The sequence below is a fragment of the Myotis daubentonii genome, chromosome 12 (genome assembly GCF_963259705.1).
Source record: "Myotis daubentonii chromosome 12, mMyoDau2.1, whole genome shotgun sequence".
Taxonomy (NCBI): Eukaryota; Metazoa; Chordata; class Mammalia; order Chiroptera; family Vespertilionidae; genus Myotis; species Myotis daubentonii.
In genome coordinates, this window is record NC_081851.1 from 38,785,112 (window position 1) to 38,811,782 (window position 26,671).

Consider the following 26,671-nt stretch of genomic DNA (forward strand, 5'->3'; position numbering starts at 1 on the left):
GGCTCTCTGGTTATATGTTAGAATTTGAGGATCTTTTTGCAAATCTCTGTGACTAGGTTTAGGATGATTCATATGTGCATACCGCTTTTTAAAGCAATGGAAGTCTATTCATGGATTTTAAACCTTATTTCTTGATCAGATTTGTATTTTAGAATGACCTCTCATTAGCCAGTATAAAAACCACAAAAACTATGCTTAGGACTAAGCTAAAGTGCATGGACGTTCAGAGTTCTGAGCAGTTTATTCCTAATTTAGACCTAATTCTGATAAACTTTGTTATCTGATAAGCTTTATCTTAGCTAAATGAATTTTATATTTAGGAAATTAGAAGAAGGGCATTACTATTAAGTAACTAGAACTATCCTTTTTTTCTCTCTCCCCCTCAACCCCCGGAAGAAGCAAGAAGAGAGAGCTCATAGGGAAAAGGAATCAGAATAGCTGCTTTACAAGATCAAGGAGCATCAGTCTGTAACCCCATATTTTCACAGTGTTGCTCTGCTCACAAGAACCTATTCTTTGATTTTGGAAGCTCTCCATAATTGCAGTTTATATTGTGAGATATGTTTGAGGACCAAAGAAATTATAGTCATATGGCTTGTGGCACTGAGAAAATGAATTTACTTTTACATGTCTAATTAAAACAGTACTGATTATTTCCAAAGTGAAGATTAAATATAGATTAAAAAATCACATTCACTCTCTTTGTCCTTAACTCCTGAGTGTGAAAATTTTTAAGCCTCCAGAAAAGTTGAAAAAATACATTAACCACCCATATATTTCATCTATCTTTACCAATTGCTAAAATTGTCACATTTGCTTTATCTTTTTTTTAAAAATTGATTTTAGAGAGAGGAAGGGAAGGAGGGAGAGAGTGATGGAGGAAGAGGGAGAGAGAGAGAGAGAGAGAGAAATTTTGATAGGTTGCTTCTTGCATGTGCCCTTCCAGAATTGATCCCATAACCTGGATATGTGCCCTGACCAGGAATTAAACTCACTACCTTTTTGGTGCATGGGACAGTGCTCCAACCAATTGGGCCACACTGGCCAGGGTGCTTTATCTCTCTGAATACATTTTCTTGGGTTGTTATTGGAACCATTTGTTTTAAATATTTCAGCTGCATCCTACATTAACTCCTCTAAATCTTTTAATTACTATTTTGAGTATGCCTGATCTTCAGTTTTAATAATTGTGTATTCCAGGTAAATAGTGCTGTAATAATTACATTGAAATATAGCGTTATCTCTACAGCATGATTTAATATTGGAATTTTTCATTTTATCTTCAGAACAACAGGATATGGATTTGGATATAGAATTTGATGTACACCTTGGAATAGCTCATACCCGTTGGGCAACACACGGCGAACCCAATCCTGTCAATAGCCATCCCCAGCGCTCTGATAAAAATAATGGTATGGACATAAAAATGCTTTGGAATGATTGTAGAGGCTCGATAATGGGAAAAGAATGGAAGCTCTTATGTTTTCATAATTTTAATTTGGAAAATTTAAAACATATTCATATATAGCGAATATATAGAACCTGAGGCATCCATTACCCAGCCTCCACATTTATCAATATCTGATCAGTTTATGTTTATCCATAGCCCCTACCTAGATTATCTTGGAAGCTAGTAGATATTGTATAGATAGATATATCACAGATAGCTAGATATCATAATATTTATTTTGTAAATATTTAAGAGTGTATCTCTAAAAGGTAAGGATTTAGTAGATTGATATGTCTCTTAAGAGACTTCTCCCTTTCTCTCCTTTTTCCTTACAGTTTACTCTGTTTGTCCTATAGAATTTTCTATAGTTTAGATCATGTTAATTGCATGCATCCTGTGGGTCATTTAATATGTTTCTCTGTCCATTTTATTTATTATAAACTAGGGGCCTGGTGCACGACAGACGTGCACTGGGGGGAAAGGGGGAGTGGTTCCCCTTAGCCCAGCCTGCGAACTCTCGCAGTCCGGGAGCTCTCAGGGGATGTTCGACTGATGGCTGAGGCCCAATCCCTGCCGGACCTAAGCCGTCAGTCGGACATCCTTAGCACTGCCACGGAGGCGGGAGAGGCTCCTGCCACTGCCACTGTGCTCGCCAGCCATGAGCCTGGCTTCTGGTTGAGTGGCACTCCCCCGGTGTTAGCACACTGACCACCAGGGGACAGCTTCTGCGTTCAGTGTCTGCCCCCTGGTGGTCAATGCGTGTCATAGTGACCAGTCATTCTGCCTTTCACTCTATTTGCATATTAGCCTTTTATTATATAGGATTGGTACAGTGTTTACAACTGGAGGTATATAATTGTTAAATGATAACCTTTGAGGTTGAACGTTTTTCTGAAAGAAAGGATTTATTGAGCCATAAGTTAGGCAGAAAAAGGACCAGTTTCTGGGACAATTTAGACCACCATCAGTAGGGCTAGTTGGGAAGACAAATATGCCCACCATCCTGGGATTGATGGAGTTCTTTTATACGATAATTTTGGAGAAGAAAGCTGTAAGTTGTTTTGAAAGAATTTACATTGGCTATAGATAAGGGGTGTGGGAATAGGTGAAGCAGGGCTAGTTCTGGGAGAGGTGTATGGTAAGGAAGAAGTGTTTGTTGCTTTTGGATTGATTGTGGGCAACAGCCCAGAAAGTTTATGCATAAACAGGATGCGGTGGGTGCCATCTGGTAGTTGGCTATTCTCTCTAGATAAGAACTGAAATAGGGGCCTAGAAGTTGATTCAAAGTTTCAACATACCTTAAGGAATGCTAGCAGTCTTTTGTTTGTTTCTGTTCCTGTTTCTGTTAACTGATTAACTCTCCCTACCTCTTCTTCCCACCCTCTGGCCTGCTGTGATTTAATTTAGGACATCTCAGAATTTCTTTTCTTGTCATAATGTTGGATGTTTTTCTTTGTGTTGTTAGCAGTCATTGATGATCATTGCCAAGATTATTTCTTTAGGGGTTTTAAATTGGTGATAGTCTAGTACTGTCATTCCTTCTTTCATTTATTATCTCAAATACTTCCCTATAAGGAGAATCTTCTCCATATCAACTGCTTGGTTACCCTGAGTTACATTGTATATAGGAAAGGCAGGATTAATGTTTTATCTCCCCCCGCCCCCTTCATTTACCATTTTTAAAAAACGAAGTGGTTCATATGTTCTAAAATGAATAATGAGTTCTTTTTAAAATTATAAAATCATGGGTTTAAAATATTTCATATGATTCAAAACACTGAAGTAATTGTCTATATTGATACACAAAAATCTTTGGCCATTGGGAACTTACTCAGGTTGTCTTCTAAGTCCTTTTGACATGACCCCTGTAGACTCAATAGTCTTTGTTATTTTCTGGTAGGCCAAGATGTTCCACGTTCCTCTACTCCTGCCCCATGCTTGGAATCGGCCATTTCTCTAAGGAAGCCCCAGTTCTTTTTAGTGGAAATGATACTTAAAGACTGTAAGCCAGGTCTTAGAAGTGTTCATCACACATAGATCTTTTCAGTGGGCAGAGCTAGGAGATACACATACCTCTGTGGGTGCACTTGCACACGTATAAATTTAAAGATAAAACAATGTAATTTTACACTAACAGTTCTAACTCAGATTCAGGGTTGTAAGGTTTTGACTTTACCTGATTGAGCTATGTATTTTCTTTTATTCATGTAGTTCTTAATTTTTTTTAAAAATATATTTTATTGATTTTTTACAGAGAGGAAGGGAGAGGGATAGAGAGTTAGAAACATCGATGAGAGAGAAACATTGATCAGCTGCCTCCAGCACATCCCCCAGTGGGGAAGTGCCCGCAACCCAGGTACATGCCCTTGACCGGAATCAAACCTGGGACCCTTCAGTCCGCAGGCCGACGCTCTATCCACTGAGCCAAACCGGTTTTGGCATATTCATGTAGTTCTTAACATCAGTAACATACTTATCTGTTACATGATATACATAAAATAATCATAATACCAACACTTCCTTAAGAATATATTTACTGTTGTTTGTTAGTTTTTCTTGTTAATTTTTTGTCCTTAGGGTATATCTCTTTAGGGATATATAATCAAATTTCTGTGTTTTAGAATCACTTGGAATAATCCTTCTATCTGTAGTTGTGCTACCAGCTGGATACAGCATTCTATTAATATATTTTATTTTATTTATTTTGAGTTTTAGGGATTGATTTTTTTAAAAAATCAATTTTATTTCAAATGAAAATATTTGCATTGTTCTGAGGTCACACCTATAAAAAAGTCATGTTAAACTCTGGCTGGTTTGGCTCAGTGAATAGTGATGGCCTGTGGACTGAAGGGTCCCAGGTTCGATTCTGGTCAAGGGCACTTACCAATGCAGCTGCATGTAGAAGGCAACCAATCGATGTGTCTCTCCTACATTGATATTTCTCTCTGTCTCTTCCCCTCCTTTACACTCTCTCTAAAAATCAATGGCAAAATATCCTCAGGTGAGGATTAACAAAAAAATAAATAAATAAATAAAATAGGCATGTTAAAATAAGTCTAGTTTCTGTCTTATTTTTCTTATTCTGTCTTTTCCTGGAAATAACCATTTAAGAGAGTCTATTCTTTTGTTTTTTTAAAAAAGAAAAGAAAGTCCTGGCCAGGTAGCTCAGTTAGAGTGTCCCTCCAATACAGCAAGGTTGTGGGTTTGATTCCCAATCAGGGCACATAGAAGAATCAACCAATGAATGCATAAATAAGTGGAACAACAAAACTGATATTTCTCTCTCTCCCTCCCTCCCGCTCTCCTTCTTCCTCTCCCTCTTCTTTCCTCTCTCTAAAATTAAAAATCTATAATAATAAAAGCATAATATGCTAATTAGACCGGACATCCTTCTGGACGACCTTCTGGATGAAGCCGGGGCTTCTAGGGAAGCCCGGCTCCTGGGTGCCAGAGGGAAGCCAGTGCCGGCAGCTGGGGGAAGGAAGGCCTACTCTTGCACAAATTTTGTGCATCGGGCCTCTAGTTAAATAAGTAAATACATACAAAAGTATGTGTGTGTATATATGTATGTGTGTGTATATACATCCCTTTTGAGATAAGATTGTATAATTTAATTAAGAAGCTGCCGTTTTAGGTTTCTATGCTTCACATAATTATCATTGAACCAGATTAGAATGCTAACAACCTAACCTCTCAAATGTTTAATTCTGACAAGGCCTTTATAAAAAATTCCTAAAAACATATATAGATTATATTTTGAGAATTTGGCTTTAATTAAGTCTTTATGTCAACTGTTAGCTATTTATGATTCTCTGTGTTCTAGCATTAAAAATATTTAGTTTTTTTTGTTAGTGGTAGTATTTTGTGGTATCATTTTTTTCTTTCTTAAAAAATCTAGTGAAAATGCTTAATTTATTATCTGGGTTGTAATGCATTTAGTCTTGACATTTAATGTCAGGTCAAAATATCAGATTGTTAAGTATTTTAAAAGCATTTTTATAATTTGATATAAAACTGAATTTAGTGGTAATTTCTCTCTTCACTTACATGAACTTTAAATAATAAATTCATATTAGTGATCTTTACATTGTCAGTAGTTATAAATAATAATATTGTCAACTCTTGATTATCCATTTTTACATTCTTCAAAGTTATTTTATAAAGCTGAAAATTATCCCACTATCATGTGTATTTGATGTTGGAATTCTGTTTTAACATTTATTTATCACTTAGGAATTGTCTGGACCTCAGATAAATAGATTTAATTATAGAACTGAATAATGTCTGGTTTTTCTTATTTATTTAACTTTAGTTCTTAAGTTCATTTAGTGCAATCAGATAATTGTATTAGTTTGAAAGGTTTCTCTTTAAATTTAGGAATGTTTTATGCATAAGAATGGATGAATAAAGAAGTGAGAATAATAGTTATTTAGTTCAACCTTCTCAATTTGCAAATGAGCACATATACCCAAGGAATTTGCTCCTTTCACATGATGACATTGGGTTAGTAATTTAGCCACAGCTGAAATTGATGACTCTAGACACCAGCTTATTGTATTTCCCCACTGTGCCCACCTCCCTGGCACTCTTTACTTCCACTAAGCCACATACACTGTGCTGCTGATCTACCCAAGGATAATCTGGTAACAAAAAGTAGATACTACTTGATTACACCTTGACGTATAGCATGTGACACATTTTTTGTCTTTTTTGAAAAATCTCTTTAACAGTAATGACTGTTGATAATGTTTACTAGACCTATAATTTTTGGTCATTAATTTCTTTATCTCTTTTAGAATTTATTGTTATTCACAATGGAATCATCACCAACTACAAAGACTTGAAAAAGTTTTTGGTAAGTAAATTGACCTAAAAAGACCACCAGTGTTTGACAATACTTCTAATGAGAGCAGTGAGGTTGTTTGTTGAGATGTGCAATAAATACTATCTAGGTGTGATCAAGTAATACCTAAGACAGTTTCAAGGGTATGGTGGTTTATTGGAGTTTTCTTTGTTGACAGTGGAACACTTTTGTTCCTTATATGAAAAGGAAACAATTATTTGGCTTTGTTATGAATGATCCAGAAACTCAACTAAAATTGGAATTTTGGGGTTATGTCTTTTGCATTAAGAGGAACCTTGTTTGCCATTAAATGAAGGTTCTATGCCCTAAATAGCTATGTACTTACCTAGTAATGATCATGATGATAACTTTTATAATGGCTTCTCAGGTCTGTCCAACTGAACTTTCTCTAGTGATGGAAACCTTCCATATCTGTACTGTCCAATATAGTAGCCACTGTCCATATATGGCTTTTGAGCTAGTATGACTAAGGAACTAAATTTGAAGTTATTTCACTTTAATCAATTTAAATTTGAATAGCCACGTATATCTAATGTCTATAGTATTGCATAGTAAAATATCATTGTTAAATAAAGAATTATCATATTCATTATGGGATTTGTTTTTATATATTTTCTTATATTTTAATTATTTAAAATTTATTTAATTCATATTGGCATATAGATTTATGTGAATATATTTTTATTGATTTTAGAGAAGAAGGGAGAAGGAGAGAGAGATAGAGACATCAATGATGCGGGAGAATCATCGTTTGGCTGCCTCCTGCACGCCCCCTTCTGGGGATCGAGCTTGCAATCCAGGCATGTGCCCTGACTGGGAATCGAACTGTGACCTCCTGGTTCATGGGTTGGCACTCCACCACTGAGCCACACCAGCTGGGTTGTTTATTTTATTTTTATTTTTTAAAACTTTATTGTTGAGTATATTATAGATGTGTCCTCACCCCTCCCCACCTTTCTTCACCTTATTGTCCCCCTCCACTCGGATCCACCCTGCCTCAGGCCTTCACCACTCTATAGTTTGTGTTCATGGGTAATGCATGTATGCATGTAAGTTCTTTAGTTAATCACTTTCCACCCACACCCCCCCTCTTCCCTCTGAGATTTGTTGATGTGTTCCATGTTTCCATGTTTCTGATTCTATTTTATTCATCAATTTATTTTATTCATTAGATTCCTTGTTCATTTATTTTGATTTTTAGATTCAGTTGTTGATAGATATGTATTCATTGCCATTTTATCGTTCATATTTTGTATCCTTTTTTTCCTTCTTAAAGAAGACCCTTTAACATTTCATTAATGCTCATTTGGTGGTGATGAACTCCTTTAGCTTTTTCTTGTCTGTGGAGCTCTTTATCTGACCTTTAATTATAAATGATAGCTTTGCTGGATAATCTTGGTTGTAGGTCCTTGCTTTTCGTCACTTTGAATATTTCTTGCCACTCCCTTCTTGCCTACAAAATTTGTTGAGAAATCACCTGACAGTCATATGGGTGCTCCCTTGTAAGTAACTAACCGCTTTTCTCTTGCTGCTTTTAAGATTCTCTCTTTGTCTTTAACTTTTGACATTTTAATTATGTCTTGGGTATGGGCCTCTTTGGGTTCATCGTGCGCTTCCTGGACTTGTATGTCTTGTTCTATCACCAGGTAAGGGAAGTTTTCTGTCATTATTTTTTCAAATAGATTTTCAATTTCTTGCTTCGTTTCTTCTCCTTCTGGCATCCCCCTGATGTGAATGTTGGTATGCTTGAAGTTGTCCCAGAGGCTCCTTACACTATCTTCATATTTTTAGATTCTTTTTTCTTTTTGCTTTTCTGATTGGGTGGTCTTTGCTCCTTCATTCCAAATTGCTGATTTGATTCTCATCATCCTCTACTGTTGATTCCCTGTAAATTATTCTTCATTTCAATTAGTGTAGCCTTCATTTCTGACTTTTCGTTTTTTATGTTGTTGAGGGTCTCACTAAGTTCCTTGAGGTTCTCACCAAGTTCCTTGAAGTTTTCATTGAGTTTCTTGAGTATCCTTTGAACTCTGTATCTGGTAGTTTGCTTGCTTCCATTTATTTAGTTCTTTTTCTGTTTTTCATTTGTGACATGTTTCTTTGTTCTGCATTTTGGCTGCTTTCCTGTGTTTGTTTCTTTGTATTAGGTAGAGCTTCTATGTCACCTGGAATTGTTAGAGTGGCCTTGTGTATTATGTGTCCTATAGAGCCCTGTGGCTTAGCCTCCCTAATCACCTGAGCTGGGCACTCTAAGTGTGCCCCTGTGTGGGTTGTATGTGCTTTCCTGTTGTAGTTGAGCCTCAATTGCTTTTGGCATCACTGGGAGGGATTGACCCCCAGGCCAATTGGCTGTGCAGACCAGCTTTGACTACAGAGGAAGAGCTGTTGTGTAGGAGACACCCTTATGGAGCAGGACTTGCTTTAGTGGGGCTTTGGTGCTCACCAAGTCTGCCCCTTCAGTATGTCACTGGTGGATGTGATAGGCTGTAATCTGGCATGGTCTGAAGCTGACCACCGGGTACAGTGGCTTTGGGGCCTCCTGGGAGGTGCAAAGTCAGCTACTGCTTGTGCCCTGCCTGGGAACACCCGTCAAGCTATGGAGTGATCTGCAGATGGCTGCTACTTGTGTTGGGCTTGGAGGTGCCCAGGAGAGGCCAAGGTGTGAACCAAGGCAGGCTGCTGCTATTGCTGGTTCTAGGGCCACTTATCGAGAGGTATGGGGCATGCTAGGCCAGCTGCTGCTTGATTGAGAGATATTAGGAAAGTCTGAAGCCTGAGCCAAGAGGCCATTTATATGGAAAAGCCACTACAAACAGGTTGGGTGGGGACACAATTTGGGTGTGGTGGGGTCTCAGGGAATCATGAGGGTGGAGCGAACTTGTGGGCCAGGTTGATGGATACTCAGATATTGCAACTGTCTGTTGGCATTGTGGCAGGGAGGTCTTCTCTGCACCTCTGCCAGCATTTTTGTGTGGGATAAAGCTGCCCCAGTTCTTGCCCTGATGCCAGACAAATTAGTTCCTCCCATATGTTCCTGGATCCTTTCAAGTTGCTGCCCCAGCACTGGAGCTCAGAGGCAGTGAGTCAGAGTAAGTCTGTGTGTGGGCCCTTTAAGAGGAACTGCCTGGGACTTCAGCAACCCAACTGTGCCACAATCTCCACTGATTTTTATAGCCTGAAGTTAGAGACTTACTTCCCAGGGTCTGGTGTGGGGCTAGGCCTGAGGGGTCTGGTATGGGGCTGGAACCCTTTGCTCCTCATTAGGAACCTCTGCATAAGCCAAGATAGTCCTCTTGATTAAAAAGATAACACATATGGATATCGGACCAGCCCCTGCACCTCTGCCCCTCCTACCAGTCTCAGTGTGTCTTCTTCTTTAATTCTCTAATTGTAGGACTTCCATTCAGCCAGATTTCAGGTGGTTCTGAATCATGGTTATTTTCTAGTTTAGTTGTAATTTTGATGTAGTTGTGGGAGAAGGCGAGTACTGCGTTTACCTATGCCACCATCTTGACTTGTCTCCTGTTACCTTAATTTTGAACAGTGGGTAATGGCGTATGGTGGTCAAAAAGATTAGAAATTGATTAGTGAGATTTTTGAGGAAAAAAAAATCTGTAGATAAGATTTGGATATGATGAATATTTCCTTAAATGTGTCAATTTTTTTTTTCTTTCTAATTACAGGAAAGTAAAGGTTATGACTTTGAATCTGAAACAGACACAGAAACAATTGCCAAGCTTGTTAAGTACATGTATGACAATCGGGAAAGTCAAGATACCAGTTTTACTACCTTGGTGGAGAGAGTTATCCAACAATTGGTATTAAATCACACTTTAAAAAAATTATTTTTTAATTACAGTTTTCACTCGATAGTGGTTGGGAAATCATATACTTTACAAACTGTTCCCCCTGATATTTCCAGTACCCACCTGGCACCATGCATAATTATTTCAATATTATTGACTATATTCCCTGTGCTGTACTTTACATCCCTGGGACTATTTTGTAGTTGCCAATCTGTACTTTTCTTAATCCCTTTACCTATTTCACCCCAACCTCCCTCACCCCTGGCAACCAACAGTCTTTAAACTATCCCTTTTAAAGATAATTATTACAAACATTAATCATAATATATCTTTTTTTAATAATAGGTCCTTAAAATTAAGTTTGAGAAGCAGGAACTATGCTAATTTTAAAATATTTTTGGCTTTTACTTTTCATATATAACTTTTCAACCTGAATAATTTTGAGGGATTGTTGTTTCACTGATGAACCCTCCTTTTCCACACACTTAAAATTCTGCTTCTTTCACTGTACTTTTGTGTTAGGGGAATTGAAGTAACCTAAAATCAGTTTGTCCAAAACGTATGCATACATACACACACACACAAACACATACAAACCCATACATACCACACACAAACATGCATACAGTATACATAGACAGGGACTCATCATTTTCTTGCTTCCTGCTCAGGTTAGTTTCAGTGAAATGTACACTTTTTATTCTGGGATAATGTTTGCTTATCTCTGAGTCAGTCTAGTCAACTCCTTATTTTTCGTTATGGGGACTTTTCCTTGGCTCTTTGCCACTATGGAAAAGTATTTCCCAGTCCAAGAGAAAAGTGGTATTCTTTTTGATCCCATCTAAAGTGCCCTAAATAAAGATTAAAGATCCACAAAAGTCCAAATGCATAGTGATTTCTATCCCCCTCCCCCACTCATAGCTCTAGCTTTCCCATTTAAAAGCCCTTTACTTCTCAGTGAAGGTCCAGCCCTCATTTCCCACCTCCTCCCATCCTTACGATGTCTACAGTAAAGGAGGAGACAGAAAGATGAAGAAAATAGAGGTCCATTCCATCCCTTTACTCAAGGCAGAGTATTGTGCCTTCCCAGTCTTGTCTTATTTCTACTCAGTGTATAACCCAGTTTGTGTTCTATGGTGTTTTCTTCCTTCTCCTACCTCATGTTCCTCCTTTATTCATTCTTGATTTCTTTAGGCCCTGTCCTTGAGGAGGTTGGGTGGAGGGGGTGGTATGATATGCATGTTAATAATTGTGATTGTATATATTTATCTCCAATGTCAAGGTAAAAAAAAAGTGTAAGTTAACAGTGGTATAAAATGGGTTTTGGGTATTGAACTTAGGTCCTTTCCTAATTCTATCTTCCCTTTATTAATGTATAATATGGGAGATATGATTTATTTATTGAGAAACATTGGTAGTATGTTTGAATTTTTTATAGGACTTTCAGCTATAAAAACCCTAGAACATTTTATTGATATAACTAGAGGCCCAGTGCATGGATTTGTGCACGAGTGGGGTTCAACCGGCTCACCCCAATGGGGGCCCATAGGCCAGGCCAGTGCGGGGGGATGGGCTGTGGGTGGTTGGCTGGCTGGCCCCACCCCCGATTGGGATTGGGGGGGCTGATCGGGGCCTGAATCAGGCCAGTTGGTGCCGCAGTATATGTCATAGCCACCAGTCATTCTGGTCATTCTGCCATTCCTGTTGCTGGGCTTTTATATATATAGATTAGACCAAAAAAAAAAAAAAAAAAGATGTGTTCTTTCCATTAAAATGGTCTGTTTTGGAGCTATTTATCTATTGAGCCTATTTGAAGAGTAAGCTTGTTTAAAAAGTGACTCTTTTATATACCAAAGCTCAAGAGGAAGTGTCTGCCTAATATTTAGACTCATTTATAAACTAGTGCAAAAAGTGGTTATGTAAACAAAAAGTTTCTGTGGTAAAGCCAGTATGTATTAGACATGTCATATTTGATAATTGATTATCATACGTATTGCTGACTCATTTTTTTCCCTCCATAGGAAGGTGCTTTTGCACTTGTATTTAAAAGTGTTCATTTTCCTGGCCAAGCAGTTGTCACAAGGTATGTATAAATTTAATAATGCCTAATAATTATATGTATTTTGAAACTTTTGAATTATAAGTTTATTCTCTGTACACTATAAATGTTCCCTTCACCATAAAGGCCTGTATAGCAACTACTCAGTTTTGCTCTTGTAGTGTGAAAGCTGCTGTAGAAAATATGTAAAAGAATGGACATGGCTGTGTTCCAATAAAAATTGACAAACCTGCTCTGTGGGTCAGATTTGCTTAGCTCTGTTATTGAATGTTTTGTTTAAAAAGTCTGTTTATATTGATCTGTTGTTATATCTGAAGTTGAGCTTGGAGGGAGAATTTAAACTTTATTTGAAGAGTGTTCTGTTGTCATCACATACAAATTTTATATCATTCATGTGTGGTTTATAAAAATGGTTTAATTCTGTTTAATTTTGTACTAACAGACGAGGTAGCCCTCTGTTGATTGGTGTACGAAGTGAACATAAACTCTCTACTGATCACATTCCAATACTCTACAGAACAGGTAAAAACTGTTCCTACATCATGCCATGGGTAGAATGTATAAATTGAATGCAGTAGATAATGAAGAATTGTTTTCCTTAAATTGAAATAAATGCTTCTTTGGTCAGGTTCACTCATATATACTTCTGTCTAGACATGAAAAGTATTTGTTTTGTGATTTCTCTGACAAGTAGAATTTTTTTCTGTTGTATATCCATAGCTAGGACTCAGATTGGATCAAAATTCACACGGTGGGGATCACAGGGAGAAAGAGGTGGGAAATGCACTGCATGGATGGGGAGGAATCTTATCCTGTTTTGTTTATGCTTTACTAATTCTTTGTTCTTGGAGTGAATGAATGTGCTGGGCCTCTAAAAATGTGCTTATTTTATGGGGAAATATATTTTGACATTTTTTCTAACTTGCAGAGTATATTTTGTCTGTCTGCTTTTGGCATTTAGGAAACTGCTTTTAGTAATTCGTTTCTTTAAAGTCTCTAAGATTTGAAAAAAATAGTTTTTTTTCCTTTGCTTTAAATTAAAATCATGTAGGATACCTTATTATAACTAAGATGCCAAGATGGGGAAAAGAGCATTGTGTTCTAGACTACTATAGATTGGACTTAGTTACAATTTGAATAATTCAGCCTAATTGAATAGTCGGTTTTAATGGTTTTTATTTTATGCATGACATTTTATTTTTAGATATACATTCAGTATCTTGATTGGCTTTGTTTGGATTTGGAATTGTTCTTTTTTAATAAGTTTGAATTTTTTATAAGACTTTCAGCTATATGAACTCTGGAACATTTCATGGATATAATTAGATTTTTAAAAAGATCTTACCATTTGCTTATTACTAAAAGTAAATTCAGGAAATTAGAACTTATATTATTAATGTGTAATTCTTGATTTCTTGAAAAAAATTTAGTGAAATACTCTAAACCTATTCATCTTTAGATTGTAACTGCTTTCACTATTTTATCTGTAGCAGATAAAAGTTCTGAGATGTTAGAATTTTTTATCTTCCTCATCCCCCTCCCTCCCTTTTCAGAAGAAAAACTAGTCTATCAGTGAGAGTGCAAATTTTGGATCCAGAGTTCCAGATTTCTGTTAATAATTCTGCTGTGTATACATTACCTATATATTACCTTGTATATTGTTTTAAGCTGCTTTTAGAAGCAATGGGAAAACGTTGGTTAAGGTTTTAAGAAATTGGAGGAAACGTTTATCACGGAATAGATCTTTTTGAGATGAGAGTTTGTTTTAGTAACCCTTACTTCTCTAGCTCCTAATAGGTAGAGAGTGTGCTCAACAGAGTAATTTAAAAAAATAGGCCTCTTATTGAAGAGGCTGTGTAAAGAGGAGAACCCTGAACTGGCTTTTAGGCTGTTACTATTTTCTCCAGGTGACTAAATAAAGTGGAATGATGATCATTGTATTCCACTTAAATGAAATCAGATGAGAGAATATAGAAAGACATTTTATAGATTTTAAGAGTCATATAGGTGTCAAGTAGTAGTGTTCTTTTCATTTAAATTGGCAATGATACCTTAACTTCTTCTGAATATTGTAATTAAATATACTTTGTTACTTGAAGAATGAAATAACCAATATTTGGAGAAAGAATATGTATAGTGAAACTCAGCCCCATTAGGGCATTATATAACCAAAGCTGGTTGTGTTTATTTAAAAAAATGTAGGTGCTGGGCTATCATTTTGCCTATTTTTTTAAAAAGATGTTTTTATTGATTTTAGAGAGAGGAAGAGAGCGGGAGAGAGAAACATTGATCAGCTGCCTCCTGCACGCCCCCTACTGGGGATTGAGCCTGCAACCTGGGCGTGTGCCCCCACCAGGAATCTAACTGGTGACCTCTCAGTGCATGGGACGATGCTCAACCCAAATGAGCCACACTGGTCAGTACGCATTTTACCTATTTCCTGATTCACTTTTTATTTTTTTTTAATATATTTTTTATTGATTTCAGAGAGGAAGGGAGAGGGAGAGAGAGATAGAAACATCAGTGATAAGAGAGAATCATTGATTGGCTGCCTCCTGCACACCCCCAACTGGAGGTCGAGCCTGCAACCCAGGCATATGCCCTTGACTGGAATCGAATCTGGGACCCTTCAGTCCACAGGCCGACGCTCTACCCACTGAGCCAAACTGGCTAAGGCTTGATTCACTTTTTGAAAGACAATAAAACTCACTCTTTTTCATGTAAAATTTCCTGAGTTCTGTCAAATGCAAACAGGTGTGTAACCACTACCACAGTCAGGATACAGAAAAATTCCATCCCTCAAAAAGTTCCCTCCCACTGCCACTTTGTAATCAATCCTGGTCCCCATTCTCAGCCTCTGGCAGACACTGATCTGTTTTATCTTTTCTAGGATGTTACCTAATATTTATTTTTTGTAGTGCAGTATCTTTTCTGCTATTGAATTTGGATGGGAAGAAATATTTGGTTTTCATGCCTAAACCTCACCAAATAATCATGGATTGTGGAGAACTTTGGATGTGTATTTCTAAGAATAATTACTTCCAAGTCTTTATAGACATGCATTTTAGAGGATTAACACATTATGAATTTTTTGCAAGTATATTTATGATGATGTCTGGTCATTGTGTACGTAGGTTATATAGTTACTATGTCCTGATTTTAGAGAAAGGTGCTCTTTTGTCTCTTTGACATTTATATAGTCTTCAATTAATAGATTAAAAAATATATTTGCTAATTTGTCAAATTTCAGGATGCTTTCCAGTTTTGACTTTAGCTATGAATGAGCAAAAAGGAAAAAAATCTTCATCAGTGATTGACGAATTAAGTAGAGATGCCAAAATTCTAAAGTGCTAGAATTAAGAGGATATTGTCAATGCAAATGGACCATTACTCCTTTTTTCGAACTTAAATGTTAGAAAACTCAGTTTTTGTTGGTTTGTTTGTTTTTTAAAATATATTTTATTGATCTTTTACAGAGAGGAAGGGAGAGAGACAGAGAGTTAGAAACATCGATGAGAGAGAACCATCGATCAGCTGCCTCCTACACACCTCCCACTGGGGAAGTGCTCGCAGCCCAGGCACATGCCCTTGACCGGAACCGAACCCGGGACCCTTCAGTCCACAGGCCGACGCTCTATCCACTGAGCCAAACCAGTTTCAGCAGAAAACTCAGTTTTAAGAAAGAAGAGGTTCTGCGTTTATAATATTTTCATTCCTTATTTGTTAGAGTTATAAGCATCTTTGTTTTGTTTTTAAATTACAGTTAGTGGAGACTATATCTTGATTTGTTAGGTCAGTTTACTATTTTTTTAATTGTTTGCTTTTTATTTTTAAAAAAATAGTTTTTTATTGATTTTAGAGATAGAAGGAGAAAGAGAGAGAGAGAGAAAGATAGAAACATCTATGAGAGAGAAATGGCTGCCTTCTGCATGCCCCATATTGGGGAATGAGCTCACAACCCAGGCATGTGCCCTGACTGGGAATTGAACTGTCAGTCTCTCAGTGCATGAGTTGATGCTCAAACACTGAACCACACCAGCAGGGCACAAAATTATTATTAAACTCTAGAGAAGTTTTGTTATGAGATAATAAAAATTACTATGCCACTTGTCTTTATTTTTTATTATACAATTTTGATATTTGTAATGTGATTTTATGATAAGTTTAGGTATACAAACATGTATTAATTCCATATATATATATATATATACTGTCTTAAAAAAGAGTGATATTAATAAAGTATTTTGACTTTTACCTGGAAAATAAATATTAAAAACACTTATAGCACAGTTATCGGCCATACTCTCTTTGATAGTTGTTATTTCACTGTACATGCTTTGTCTGTTTTTCTTCTTGCATGGAAATAAGTGATCTTTTTTTTCAGCATTTAAAGTTGCTCAAATTACTTTGTGTTGCTATGGTTTTTTGTTGATTTTTCTAGGAAATTATGTATATTTTTATATTGGCCCTGGTTTTCTACATGCTTACCTATTAACTCTGCGCTTTAGGCAAAGATAAGAAAGGAAGCTGCAATCTCTCTCGTGTGGACAGCACAACTTGCCTTTTCCCTGTTGAGGAAAAAGCGGTGGAATATTACTTTGCTTCTGATGCAAGGTGAGCTCCCTTAGTTGATTCAAAGAGAATTTGTAGTGAAACTTGTGATGCTACAGGAAACCAGAAGGTCATTTTGTATTAATGTGGTCATGTTGTACAGGAGAACTTTGTTAATTAAGAAAGTGAAGGTGACCTTTTTTTGGAGATGGGTTTTAAGAACACCTTTTCTCTCAATTCAAAGCACACAGATCAATAAAGAACAGATAATAAACCTTGAGACTTGTTCCAATGTATTTATGCTGAGCTCATGTATTTTTTTCTCCTTTTTTAGGAGCCTTATCTAGGTTTTATAGGGAGGAGAGATTTTTAAAGATTTATTATTTATTGATTTGAGAGAGAGAGAAATAGAAACATTATTTGGTGTCCCATTTATTTATGTATTCATTGGTTGTCTCTTATGTGTGCCCTGACTAGGGATTGAACCCACAACCTTGGCATATTGGGACAGTGCTATAACCAACTGAGCTACTCAGCCAGGGCAGGATGAAAGATTTTAGATTGGAGTGTTAATAGTTTAGTATCCCACCAATTATAGGAAAGTTGCTAAACCATTTTACTTTTAGTCTAATGTAGACGTTTATCTTTTTAATTCAGAAGTAATTCGCAACATAATCAGTTTTACAAAGGAAATAGTACTAGACTATGTGAGAAAATTCAGTGGGATGCTTAGATGCATTTATAAATGAAATACTAATAATCCTATATAATAAAAGGCTAATATGCAAATTGTCCCCTCGACCGGGAGTTCAACCGGGAGTTCGACCAGGGGCCAGGGCTGGCTGACCAACCGCCTATGGTCCCTTCCCCCAGCCGGCCGTCCCCCTGATCATGGCTGGGGCCGGCCGGCCAACCACCCGCGTCCCCTCCCCCTGGCTGGCCCTGTCTGATCGGCTGCGATTGGCTGCCCCCCCTCCCCATGCACAAATTTGTGCACCGGGCCTCTAGTAATGGATATAAAATGGAATCATTCAAATTGCTAACATGTATTTGAGTCATTCATTGTGCCTGAAAGTAGAGGGACCTAAAAGTGAAAAGTGATGGAGTTTGGGACTTTAGAGAATTTATTATCTCAGTGGGAAAACAAGCTTTACGCTTTAATGTTTTACAGGTGTATAGTCAGTGCTAAGATGTGTCATTGCCGTCATTAAGTAGGTTTGTTACAGAGTTGACACTTACAGCTTAAATAAATGAGGTTGCAGAAACACCTCAGCCGTTTTTTACTCATTCAAACGGTCTTAACTGCATACTAGCAAAGCATGTACTGTGCTTCGGAGATAATGGTGAGTAAAAAATATTACTTGTCATTAAGGAGCTCTTTTTTATTTTTACATATTTTTATTGATTTCAGAAAGGAAGGGTGAGGGAGAAAGAAACAGAAACATTAATGATGAGAGAGAATCATTGATTGGCTGTCTCCTGCACGCCCCCTACTGGGGATCGAGCCTGCAACCCTGGCCTGTGCCCTTGTCCAGAATCGAACTGGGGGACCCTTCAGTCTGCAGGTTGATGCTCTATCTGCCGAGCCAAACTGGCTAGGGCAAGGAGCTCTTTCTAATGGAGAAGACAAATTTTAATCAATAGTCACACAAGTGTAGAATTCCAGCTGTGATGAGAGTTATAGAATGCTTGTAACAGGTGACTTACCCTCATGAGTAAACTTCTTTAACGGAATGATGCTTGAAATGAAAGTTAAATAGGTGAGAGATGGAGGAAAGGACATTCATTCTCTGCAGATTGATCAGCCTGTGAGAGCTTGGGATGGGTGGGAGTGTGGGCTGGAATAGAGGTGGGAAATGAGGCTAGAGGAGGAGGTAGGGGTCACAGTTATGCATTTTGTTGATTTCCTAAGAGCCAAAGGGAAGCAGTCATGTGGTTTGCTGGATGAGGGAGAAATCCTGATAAGAGTTGCCTTTTGATATTCATTTTGGCAGAAATGGACAGTGGATGGAGAGAGATTAGAGGTAATGTGGGTGGACAAGTTAGGAGGTTGCTATAGTAGTTCAGCAAAGAATTGATGATAGCTTGGACTGGTTTGTGGTGGTGGACATAGAAGCTTTGAGAAATACTTAGGAGTTAAAATTGGAGTATTTGGTGATGGATAGAATGAGGAAGAAACAACCATGTTTTCTTTCAGATCTAATCTGATTTGGTTTAGGTTGCTGCATAGAGATCCTTTTATTTACTGTCCATAGTGACCACCCCTCACCCTGACTTCCCTGTAAGGAATGGCGTCAATAACCAGAAAGCTATCAGAAATATTGCAGGATGATAGAGTTTGTATTCTTTTTTTAAGTTTATTTTTCAAATATAATGTTACATGCAATAAACATTAATATTTCAAGAAAAAAAGGATTTCAAGTATAATAATACTACCGAAACTGTACTAACAGTATATCACAAAAGTTGTAGGAAATAATTAAAAATCTGAGTTTTTATTTAAATTTGATTTTTGTGTCCTAATGATAGTTTTAATAATCATCCTTGATTATTGATTATAATATGTCCTTGAATGTTTTATAGTGCTGTCATAGAACACACCAATCGCGTCATCTTCCTTGAAGATGATGACGTAGCAGCGGTGGTAGATGGCCGTCTTTCTATCCATCGAATTAAACGAACTGCAGGAGATCACCCTGGAAGAGCTGTGCAAACCCTCCAGATGGAACTCCAGCAGATCATGAAGGGTGAAAGTTTTGTCATGTTATAGCTTGGTGTCCTTATTGGAAAGGGTACATTCTACTTCCTGTCCTAGTGTAGAAATCTGGTAACACAGTGCTGAGTGAAATTGTCCACATGAATAGTGAAGGGACAGCCACAGGAAAAGAGATGATTCTTTGAAGAAATTATCTGTTAGTTTTATAATAGTTTTCCTCCAATTAATCCATGGTTTTCTTTTCTAACATTAAAAAGAGATGATTTAAATAGTACTTGAAAATTTGAAGATGCTTTATAAACATAGTTTGTGTTCTGTTCTTTATTTCTTTCTTATTCTCCCTGTGCTTGAGTTTTCTTATATATAAAGTGAGGATATAGGATTAAGGGAGCCAATACATGTAAAGCCCTTAGAATAGTGCCTGACACACTTGATGAACCCTACATAACGTTTGCTGCTCTTATCTATTACTAGAGGCTTGATGCACAAAATTCATGCAAGAGTAGGCCTTCCTTCCCCCAGCTGCTGGCACCAGCTTCCCTCTGGCACTCGGGACCTGGGCTGCCCACCAGCCACAGGCAGGCACCTGGGACCTGGGTGTCCTGAAAGACGTCCAGTCTAATTAGCATATTACATTTTTATTATAGATTCTTTCTCCTTGTTCATTGTCCTCAATGGCATGACCTTTTGTTTCATTTCATTTACTAAGATTATGTCAAAGGAGATAGATTTTCAGTTTTGTACAAATTTATTATTATTTGGCTTATTTTTTTTGTTTGTTTGTTTTAATGATATAATTTATATCCCTTTAGGCAACTTCAGTTCATTTATGCAGAAGGAAATTTTTGAGCAGCCAGAGTCAGTTGTGAACACAATGAGAGGAAGAGTCAACTTTGATGACTATACTGGTAATTACATATCAATTATTTTTTTATTTCAAAGTCTGGGGGTTGGCATTGACAGCCTGAAAGTTCATTGTCCTCAATAGCCTTATAGAATATATGGCTGCCAGTTATCTTTTTTTGTTTGTTTAATATATTCTTATTGATTCCTAGAGGAAGGAAGAGGGAGAGACAGATAGAAACATCAGTGATGCGTGAGGATCATTGATTGACTGGCTCCTGCACACCCCACACTGGGGATCCTGGGCATGTGCCCTGACCGGAAATCGAGTCGTGACCTCCTGGTTCATAGGTTGACACTCAACCACTGAGCCTCAGCGGCAGGGCATCCCTGTCATTCTTGATCATAATTTGAAATACAAGTCTCTTTGACAGTATGTCTGCTTTTATACTGAGTCATCTCCAAACTGATTTGCCTTTGTGCAACCTTTACCCAACCTCTTAGTGTTATTTCCTTTCTTCCCAAACATTTTTGCTACATGCCAAGGTCAGTGGAAGAACATTGTAGGTAGAAGTACACGAACAGGCTTGGTCTAGTGCAGGAATAGCCAGAGGGTCAGTTTGGCTGGTGTGGCCTGGGTGAGAGGGGAAATATGAGGAGATTAGGTCAGAGTTAAGCAGGAGACAGGGCATGTAGAAACTTGAAGGCCATAATAAGGGGTTTGGATTCTATTCTAAGATATTTGGGAAGCCAGGGAACCTTTTTGTTATTTTATTTCCCACTTTACTAATTTTTAAAAATAAAGAAATACTGTAAAGGAAGAACATAAAATTATTCAAAAAGATCAGTAAAAACATACACCTTGGTTCCATATTTTAGCCAATTAAGGAGATGAAGAACAGGGACAAAGTAGGCAGATGGATGGTGGGTCATATGCAGGAGGATGCTGCCTGGGTGTGCACATCTGTCTCCTCAGCCAGACTCTAAACTGAGAGCTCTGGTTGCCACACAGTATAGCCTTGGACAGTATGTTCACTGGGTGGGTGCTCAGTAAATATTAGTTCAATACTTGAATGATTCTTGAATGAAAATTTCTCACAGGTAGAAAACCAGCCTTGTGTAGAAGTGTTCATAGACAAGGTACTCTTAGAAGAATATATACATAGAAGGAGGACAGACTCATCAAGAGGCTTTTAATATCAGATTCATATTTTTAAAGAATCACTTAAACGGTTATTTTGGCTGTGTGTGGAGAACAGGCCAAGTGGAAGTGGAAAACTGAAGAGAGAATAGTTAGAATGGTCTCATCCAGGGGAGAAATGTTGGACTGGGGTGATGGCAGTAGAGATATGATTTGAAGGTAGAGCACCTAAGCCTTGCTGGTGGAGTGGATGTGCAGAAGGGATAGGAGCAATGAGGATGATTCTGACATTAGGTGAATGAGTTGGAAAAGACTGAGAGGAGCCCTAGCCAGTTTGACTTAGTCGATAGAGCATCAGCCCTTGGACTGAAAGGATCCTGGGTTTGAATCCGGTCAAGGGCACATACCTCAGTTGCAGCTTCAATCCCCAGCCCCAGTCGGGGATGTGTGCAGGAGGCAATTAATGTGTCTCTCACATCAATGTTTCTCTCTCTGTCTCTCCCCCTCCCTTCCATTCTCTCTAAAAATCAATGGAAAAATATCCTCGGGTGAGGATTAACTAAAGATAAAATAAAATATTTAAAAAAAAAAAAAAAGACCGAGAGGAGAGTGGGTTTATATTATGTTCAGAGCACTGTTCTGGGTACCATAGGAGAATGTGGTAGGGAGCTGAATATAACTAAGTTATTTTTCCCCCATGCAGGCTTATAGAGATACTAGAGGCCCAGTGCATGAAATTCATGCAGGGGGGAGGGGGGGTTCTTCAGCCCGGCCTGCACCCTCTTGCAATCCAGGACTCCTCAGGGGATGTCCGACTGCCGATTTAGGCCTGATCCCTCTTGTATATGACCCACCATCCATCTTCTGGGATCGGGCCTAAACCGGCAGTCGGACATCCCTCTTGCAGTCCGGGACCACTGGCTCCTAACCGCTCGCCTGCCTGCCTGCCTGCCTGCCTGATCGTCCCTAACTGCTCACTTACCTGCCTGATCACCCCTAACTGTCTCTGCCTACCTGCCTGATCACCTCTAACTGCTCGCCTGCCTGCCCGATTGCCCCTAACCACCTCTGCCTTGGCCCCCGCACCCAAGACCCAGGCTTCCCTCCCTCTGGCTGGCTGCAGGCACCCGGGACCCGGGCCAGCTAAGCCTGGGCCAGCCACAGGCACCTGGGACTCTGGGTGGCTTTGCCCGGGGCCCCGGCTTTGTCAGGAAAGACGTCCGGAAGATGTCCGGGCTATCTGGTCTAATTAGCATATTACCCTTTTATTAGTATAGATATAATAAAATTTATTGTTCTTATTGTATAATTCAGTGAGTTTCAAAAAACTTCCATAACATGCTCATAATGCTGACCTCTACAACAATGAAGACATAGCACAGTTCCGTTACTCTAAAAATTCCTTGTGTCCTTTGTAATCAGCAACTTCCCCACCTCCAGACATCAGCATCTACTGTGTCCATATAGTTTTGCCTTTAAGATAACTTTTTTTTAAAAAATATATTTTATTGATTTTTTACAGAGAGGAAGGGAGAGAGATAGAGAGTTAGAAACATCGATGAGAGAGAAACATAGATCAGCTGCCTCCTGCACATCTCCCATTGGAGATATGCCCACAACCCAGGCACATGCCCTTGACCAGAATCGAACCTGGGACCTTTCAGTCCGCAGGCCGACGCTCTATCCACTGAGCCAAACCGGTTTCGGCTAAGATAACTTTTAATCTAAAGAAAGGAATGGCCCTAACCGGTTTGGCTCAGTGGATAGAGCGTTGGCCTACGGACTGAGAGGTCCCAGGTTTGATTCTAGTCAGGGGCATGTACCTTGGTTGCAGGCACATCCCCGGGGGGGCGGGGAGGGGTGTGCAGGAGGCAGCTGATCGATGTTTCTCTCTATCGATGTTTCTAACTCTCTATCCCTCTCCCTTCCTCTCTAAAAAAATCAATAAAATATATATTTTTTTTAAAAAAGAAAGGAATGTAAAATTGACCAAACAAGTTAAAGTCTGATACATACTGTAGTAGTGTGGACATGTGGTAGGGAGCTGAATAAGGCTCCTTACAAGTCTGGGGAACCAGTTAAGTTGTGCCTTATTTTAATTACTTTTCAAAAAATAGGGACCTAAGGAGAAAAAAAAAAGAAAACAAACGAACTACAGAGAACTCCTAGGTGGAGTTCCTAGGACTTGCTGGTCGAGTGGATGTGGAGAAGGGATAGGAGCAATGAGGATGACTCTGACATTAGGTGAATGAGATGGCAAAGACTGAGAGGAGCCCTAGCCAGTTTGGCTCAGTGGATAGTGCACATGCCTACTTCTATAAGAGTTCCTCAGAGGAATACAAATTCTTTAAAATTCTGTTACTTCCCAGATTGATAGTGGGCACTTATCAAAAATGATTCCTTATTTCATATGGTTCTTTCCTAAATAATTATATACATGAACTTTTATTTCAGTGAATTTGGGCGGTTTGAAGGATCACATTAAGGAGATCCAGAGGTGCCGGCGCTTGATTCTTATTGCTTGTGGAACAAGTTATCATGCTGGTGTAGCTGTAAGTAGCTTCTTAAAATCTTAATTGTAATATGTTTGGTATCAGAAGATATCTGCAAACAAATAGTACCTCCAGTAACACACCATGTAAAACTCTCCTTTGTTAAAACATCATGTTATATTTTCAGTTTGCATGACAAAAATCAAGAAGGTTGGAGGCAGAAATTTTAATAGATCCTTGGAATTATTTATTAATGGAAGATCTGCTTTAGAAAGGATCTTAGAATGCCTACAAATGACTTTGTTAGTGAAAGGCAAAGAGAGGGAAAGTTTTTGCACCATCTTAGCCTTGTGGTCTAGTGCACATGCCTACTTCTACAAGAGCAGCCATTGAGTTTTGCTTCTCATTGTTCACTTACCCCAGACAGATGAGATGGCTGGTACCATGGGTGAACCTCACCAGGATTTTACTTGGCAGGCAGGGTTCTACAAGGAAAGGAAGTCTGCCTTATGTCAGATTTTGTTCTTTAAACTGTTATTTTGGAAGCTGCAATTTTATATTAAAGAAGTGTGTTGTTGTCAGTGCACAAGCTTAGGAATATAACCATCTTTTTTACTCCAATAAATCAGATCCATGTGTAGTTTATGTGCGCTGATGTCAGCTCCCATAAGTACAGAAGACCCTTTCATATTCAGTTGCTACTTTGAGGATGATTCTTAAAGTTCATGACATAGTAATTTTTTATTTGCTGGGGCATAAATATTTGTTGTCTACACCTGTGGGAGCTAGTTATTTAGTGATTTAAAACTAGCTAATCACCCAGACCTTGAATTTCAACAGGCTTTACTCTTCTCTTAAAAAAGAAATTACATAGTCCTAAAAAGGAAAGTCTGCAGTATCAAAGGGAAGAGTTGTAAAAAAGTGATGTTTTTGAGCATGGGAAAGAAAGAATGAATTAAAGACGATAGTGTAAATTAAGTGATTGGTTAATTTAGTGGTGGTTTAGGTCTATTACTGAATAAGCTCATTATTCAGAAATTAAAAATTTGAGTAAATGTTGTATCTAATGCTAAGTTTGAATTTTGGAGCAGAAGTTATATGCTCTGTTAGGCTTTTCTAATCTGAAATTTGAGAAGATTTAATCTATTTTTTAAAACATGTATTTTTTAATTCATTTCAGAGAGGAAGGGAGAGGGAGAGAGAGAGAAAAACAATGATGAGAGAGAATCATTGATCGACTGCCTCCTGCATGCCCCCTTTTGGGGATCGAGCCTGCAACCTAAGCATGTGCCCTTCACTGGAATAAAACCCAGGACCCTTCAGTCTGCAGGCTGACATTCTAGCCACAAAAACAAAACATAGCCAAACCAGCTTGGGCTATGTTTTGTTTTTATGGATGCTGAGACTACTATAGTTAACTAACATTAGCAATCTCATGGTTTATCATCCCATCTAATAAAAGAGTAATATGCAAATTGACCATCACTCCAACGCACAATATGGCCGCCCCCATGTGGACACAAGATGGTTGGCAGGGGAGGGCAGTTGGGAGGGACCAGGCCTACAGGGGAGGGCAGTTGGGAGGGACCAGGCCTGCAGGGGAGGGCAGTTGGGAGGGACCAGGCCTGCAGGAGAGGGCAGTTGGGAGGGACCAAGCCTGCAGGGGAGGGCAGTTGGGAGGGACCAGGCCTGCAGGAGAGGGCAGTTGGGAGGGACCAGGCCTGCAGGGGAGGGCAGTTGGGGGGACCAGGCCTGCAGGGAAGGTAGTTGGGAACCAGGCCAACAGGGGAGGGTAGTTGGGGCAATCAGGCCAGCAGGGGAGCAGTTAGGTGTCGATCAGGCTGGCAGGGGAGTGGTTAGGGGGTAATCAGGCTGGCAGGCAGAAGCGGTTAGGGGCAATCAGGCAGGCAGGCAGGCAGGCGAGCGGTTGGGAGCCAGCAGTCCTGGATTGTGAGAGGGATGTCCCAGATTGGAGAGGGTGCAGGCTGGGCTGAGGGACACACTCCCCCCCCCCCTGCACAAATTCTGTGCACCGGGCCTCTAGTATAAAATAATATCATTAATTCTATGTAGGTTTTTGTTTGTTTTTGGTGGTGTCAAATGTGAATGACACATTTGCATAATTGCTTTTTTAGTATATACTGTGTATCCTGAACAATAACAGTTAACTAAAATCATTCTAAGTATAGATTGCTTTTCAAAATGTTTATTGTCTTGGGTTTTTCCAGTGGCATGCAATGGAATTTAACATTAAATTAGCCTCTTATGATGAAAATATGTCATTCTGTCTATTTCTAAAGAGTTGCTTCTATTGAAAGAACAAACTATTAGCACAGATATACCTTCAGATTACTTTCTGAGGTGTATTATCTATATATATAAAAGCCCAGCGACTGAACAGCAAAACGACTGGTCGACTAGTCGCTATGACACACACTAACCACCAGGGGGCAGACACTCAATGCAGAAGCTGCCCCCTGGTGGTCAGTGTGCTCCCACAGTGGGAGTGCTGCTTGGCTGACTGGGATGAATGGCTGCTCCTGCAGCGGGCCAATCCCTGTAGGCCATGCCCCCCACCAGTGCACGAATCCGTGCATTGGGCCTCTAGTATATATATAAAAGCCTAAACGACCATTTTACTGGTAGCTATGATGCACACTTACCACCGGGGGCAGATGCTCTGACCGGTAGGTTAGCTTGCTTCTGGGGTCTGGTTGATCAGGACTGGGCAAGATGGGCCAGACACACC

General features: G+C 38.9%; 1 protein-coding gene across 1 annotated transcript in view; it reads left to right on the plus strand.

Annotated features, from left to right (window-relative positions):
• The window catches only part of GFPT1 (glutamine--fructose-6-phosphate transaminase 1), a 59,224-nt gene that overhangs the window by 16,157 nt on the left and 16,396 nt on the right, over positions 1-26,671 (plus strand). The window contains exons 4-12 of the mRNA XM_059659572.1: positions 1,287-1,412; positions 6,247-6,305; positions 9,998-10,132; positions 12,142-12,203; positions 12,622-12,701; positions 16,688-16,793; positions 19,314-19,477; positions 20,259-20,354; positions 23,885-23,982. Of these exons, the coding sequence (XP_059515555.1) occupies positions 1,287-1,412; positions 6,247-6,305; positions 9,998-10,132; positions 12,142-12,203; positions 12,622-12,701; positions 16,688-16,793; positions 19,314-19,477; positions 20,259-20,354; positions 23,885-23,982 (926 nt within the window). The remainder of the gene's footprint in view (positions 1-1,286; positions 1,413-6,246; positions 6,306-9,997; positions 10,133-12,141; positions 12,204-12,621; positions 12,702-16,687; positions 16,794-19,313; positions 19,478-20,258; positions 20,355-23,884; positions 23,983-26,671) is intronic.